A 4,979-nucleotide genomic window follows, 5' to 3' on the forward strand; every position below is an offset into this window, starting at 1 on the left:
CAGGTACTGGAGTTTCAGCTTTAGCATCATTCCTTCCAAAGAAATCCCAGGGCTGATCTCCTTCAGAATGGACTGGTTGGATCTCCTTGCAGTCCAAGGGACTCTCAAGAGTCTTCTCCAACACCACAGTTCAGAAACATCAATTCTTCGGCGCTCAGCCTTCTTCACAGTCCAACTCTCACATCCATACATGACCACAGGAAAAACCATAGCCTTGACTAGACGGACCTTTGTTGGCAAAGTAATGTCTCTGCTTTTGAATATGCCATCTAGGTTAGTAATATCTTTCCTTCCAAGGAGTAAGCGTCTTTTAATTTCATGGCTACAGTCACCATCTGCAGTGATTTTGGAGCCCCAAAAAATAAAGTCTGACACTGTTTCCCCATCTATTTCCCATGAAGTGATGGGACCAGAGGCCATGATCTTCATTTTCTGAATGTTGAGCTTTAAGCCAACTTTTTCACTCTCCACTTTCACTTTCATCAAGAGGCTTTTGAGTTCCTCTTCACTTTCTGCCATAAGGGTGGTGTCATCTGCATATCTGAGGTTATTGATATTTCTCCCAGCAATCTTGATTCCAGCTTGTGTTTCTTCCAGTCCAGCGTTTCTCATGATGTACTCTGCATAGAAGTTAAATAAGCAGGGTGACAATATACAGCCTTGACATACTCCTTTTCCTATTTGGAACCAGTCTGTTGTTCCATGTCCAGTTCTAACTGTTGTTTCCTGACCTGCATATAGATTTCTCAAGAGGCAGGTCAGGTGGTCTGGTATTCCCATCTCTTTCAGAACTTTCCACAGTTTATTGTGATCCACACAGTGGATCAGCAGCACGTGGGTGCACCCTGTAGGTCAGTCTCAAGCACTTTCCTGGGAATGGTCTGTATGCTCTCCCACCCAGCCCACGGGCTGGGCCAGATTGCCCCCTTCCCTGTGATCAGGGTTTAAGGGTTTAAAGGAACAGGAGGACACAACAGTGCTCCAAACGAGAAGCTGGTCAGCTCTGACTCTACATCCTTGAACCTGGAGAATGTCATCTCCAAGTTCTCACTGGCATCATTTAAGGCATCAGCAAAACAAATGTTTTTCACAAGCTCTCCAATTCATAGATTACACCAGAAGCCAGGGTGGCACTGCCTGTTGGGAGACCACTTCCTACAACTTTGACTGAATTGCCAAAGAAAACCACAGGCATGGAGCCTCATTTGGTTTCCTGACCTTGGAGAGCAGAATCAAGTATTTATTAATAGTGACCTGATTCCTGTTTTGTGTGGGTGTATGTGTGTGTGTTTTTAGTTCCGTAATTAAATATTTTGTTACAGCTTTCATTCTAAACTATTACAGTACTAGGAAACATCAGTATTTTTCATGGTTTGCGTTTCTCATGTAATGCTGTAAAATGGAAGCTAAGGAAACAAGAAAATTTTGAGAAGGGATCTCTTATGTTTTTCAGATCTCTCACACAAAGCTTTCTGCGGATGATGAGTGGAAGTAAGTGATTTGTATTTTTTTAATAGCTGATATACTAAAAATTAGATTTCCATTGTAATAGTTTGAGAAATTAAATGCAGCCATCATTTTACTATAATTCCCCAGGATAGAAGGTGGGTTAGCAAAGCCATGTATGCGCAATGATTGTATAGACCCAAACTGCAGGGGTTTCATCTGCCTTCTGCAATGGGCTACATGCTGTTCCACAAATGTATATGTCCTTCAATATATGTCCTTATATGTCCTTGTCCTTTTAGGCACAAGATACATCTTGTTTTCCTTTTAGGCTATTTCTTCTGTGTTATGGTACCTACTCTGGGGCCATTGGACTCCTGTGGGCACCGAATGAAATAAAACAGTTCTTCCTTTTTTTTGCATTATCGTCACCAATTATGAATGTATTCCTAATCAAAACAGATGATATCTGTTACATTCTACACTAGTTTATACTTTCCAAAGTACTTCCACGTAGGTTAACCATCTAAGATGCATTTTCACCATATATTCACAAAATCGTTAATGTTATAAAGTATATTTTGTTTGATATCTATGCAAGTCCTATTCGACTGATGACAAACCCACTCTTCTATCTATGTATTACACAGAGTGTTAAATAGTTATTTTGGACCTGGAATGTAAAAACTATAACTAAGTGCTTGTACCCTTTTATTTTTTTCACTTCCCATTTCTTCAGAAGAATGAATATATTTTTTAAAGAGCTTCTAGAAATCATTCTCAGCTCCTAAGCTCAGCTTCCAATACAGAGACCAATAGTCACATAATCTTATTCAGGTTGTTTACCTAATATGGACTTCAGCTTCTCCATTTGATCAATGAAGGGGTCTCAGCACATCTATGGTACCTCCCAGCACTAACAGTCTCAGATTTTATCTGAGAAGATAGATTTCTGAGCAGTTTGAGAATAGTTGAGAAATTATTAATTATTCATGGAAATGCTGGGAACACAGGAGGTTCAAACAGTGCAGCGCTTTAACAGCACAAGTTAGTAAGTTAACGGAGAAGGAAACAGCAACCCACTCCAGTACTCTTGCCTGGGGAATCCCAGGGACAGAGGAGCCTGGTGGGCTGCAGTCCTGGGGTCGCACAGAGTCGGACACGACTGAAGCGACTTAGCAGCAGCAGCAGCAAGCAGAAATATTTAGGAGGCTCTGTGGGCTCATTTCTGTGCATTTTCCAGCAGGGGGCACCCCTGGGATTTGGATGGAGCCCTTGCTGAGGTAGCTCTGTAGAAATGCTGGTAGAGAGAGACCCAAACCAGGTACCCAATAAGTGGCTTTAAAAGGTCACAGGATATTACCCTGGAGTGCTTTCTAATCAGTGCTCTAACTAAGTGCAAACTAAGAGATTCTGTGACTGATAGTGCCTCACTTGGGGTAGAAGATGATGCTAACCAATAGTTATAAAGTAATTGTCAAGGTTCATATTAAATACTATTCCATTTTACCTAATTCCTGAACCACTCTCTCTTCCTCTGGGTTAGTAGATCCTAATTTAGGCTGCACTTTAGAATCATAAGAGGAACTGTGAAAATTACTGATGCCTCAATCGCATCCTGGAAATCTCTATGCATTTGCTCAGGCTGCCATAGCAGATCATGCAGACTGGGTGCTAAAACAACAAAAACCTATTTTCTCACAGATCTAGAGGCTTCAAGTCCAAGACCCAGGGGCCGCAGGCTTTGGTTCTTTTTGAAGCCTCTCTCCTTGGCTTCTGCCTGTGTATCCAGACGGTCTTCCCCGTGTCCTCACCTCCCCTTCTCATAAGGACACCAGTCATGTTGGTTAGGACCCGTCTTAATGACCCCATTTACCTTAATTACCTCTTTAAAGACCCTTTCTCCAAACATAGTCACATTCTGAGGTCCTGGGGGTTAGCACTTCAGCTTATGAATTTTGAGGGAACCCAGTTCAGCCTAGAACACCAAGCAATGGTCACTCCATTGCTGTGGGGTCCAGCCTGGACACTGTGATTTTTAAAAGCTCCTCAGTGATTTCCAGGTCACAGTCCCGGTCAAGCAGCTCTGCTCTGTAGGAGGTTAAACCAGGTGACTTGCTACTTCAGTGGTTTTATCTACCACTGTATAATATTAAAAGCCCAACTAAACACGGAAGCATTTAGTCATCCTCTGAATGTCTGTGCCTAAGATAATACTTAGGCCTCTTCTTTCTCCTTATGATGAAAATAATTTCTACAACTCCGAGGTTTTCCGTAGCCCCACAAATAGTATTCTCTCCATAGGCACCATCTCCTTTTACCTAAGAATGTTAGAAATTACTTGAAATTGCCAATATTTGATTGGAGGGCTTTTTTACTTTCAAAAATGGCAATTTCATATGATACAACAAATTAGTAAGTATTATTCTTCATATGAAAGTGAAAGTGTTAGTTTCTCAGTTGTGTCTGACTCTTTGCGACCGCATGGACTGTAGCCCGCCAGACTCCTCTGTCCATGGGATTTTCCAGACAAGAATACTAGAGTGGGTTACCGTTTCTTTCTCCAGAGGATCTTCCTGACCCAGGTATCAAACCTGGGTCTCCCACATTGAAGGCAGATTCTTTACCATCTGAGCCACCAGGGAAGACTATTGTTCATACAGATACAAATAAAATATCATATATATGTGCTCTACAGTTATAGAGCACCTATCTTGTAAGGTACAGAGAGATCATTATTTTAGATTTGAAAATGAGGAAACTGAGGTGCAGAGAAAATAACTGACTTTCCCAAGGGGATGATGTGGCAGATGGGAGGTTGGAACCCAGATCTTCAGAGCCCACCCGTGAGCTTCCGTCCCCACTGCTCACCTTGAAAGGACAAGGCTGAGGCCAAAAGCACACGGGTAAGCTAAAGGCAGAGAGGAATTGGTTTCACTGACAGACTCAGGCTCCTCTTCTCTGCTGTCCCTTCCCCCAAGCCTGGGGGAAAGGGGGGAACTGAGAACTTAGGAGAACTTTGTAATCAAAGCTTCAAAAACCCCCAGTTTGAAATTCCCAATTGCTTCTCATGAGTCCTGCCTATTTTTCTTGTTTTGCTAACTGTCCGAGAGTTGAGGGCTTGTTCAGCTGACCGCCTTTGCTGGTTGCAGCCTGCAGCAGGAGAGGATGTACAAGATGCACCGGGGACACGAGTCCATGCACGTGGAGATGGTCCTGATCTTCCTCTGCGCCCTGGTCGTTGCCCAGATAGTGCTGGTGCAGTGGAGACAGAGGCACGGCCGCTCCTACAACGTGAGTCACCCCCGGGGCCGCTGGAAGCCTGCGCCTCTTCCCAACACATCCCTCCTTTGATACCACTTTGAAGGAAATGGTTTGGTTTAAGTCAGTGGCTCTCAGCCCCATGCAGTTTTGCCCCCGGGAGACTCTGAGCAACATCTGGAAACATTTGTGATTGTCACGCCTTAGCAGGAGGGAAGCGGGGAAGGGAGCGGCTACTGGCATGTAGCAGTAGAGGCCAGGGATGCCGCTCA

The 4,979-nt window shown here is 43.6% G+C and overlaps 1 protein-coding gene across 1 annotated transcript in view; it reads left to right on the top strand.

The window, feature by feature from the left end:
* RNF175 (ring finger protein 175) overlaps positions 1–4,979 on the top strand; it is a 65,938-nt gene that overhangs the window by 8,559 nt on the left and 52,400 nt on the right. Inside the window, exons 2-3 of the mRNA XM_010840723.1 lie at positions 1,454–1,491; positions 4,599–4,740. Of these exons, the coding sequence (XP_010839025.1) occupies positions 1,454–1,491; positions 4,599–4,740 (180 nt within the window). The remainder of the gene's footprint in view (positions 1–1,453; positions 1,492–4,598; positions 4,741–4,979) is intronic.

The sequence above is a fragment of the Bison bison genome, unplaced genomic scaffold (assembly GCF_000754665.1).
Source record: "Bison bison bison isolate TAMUID 2011002044 unplaced genomic scaffold, Bison_UMD1.0 scf7180017864146, whole genome shotgun sequence".
Lineage (NCBI taxonomy): Eukaryota > Metazoa > Chordata > Mammalia > Artiodactyla > Bovidae > Bison > Bison bison.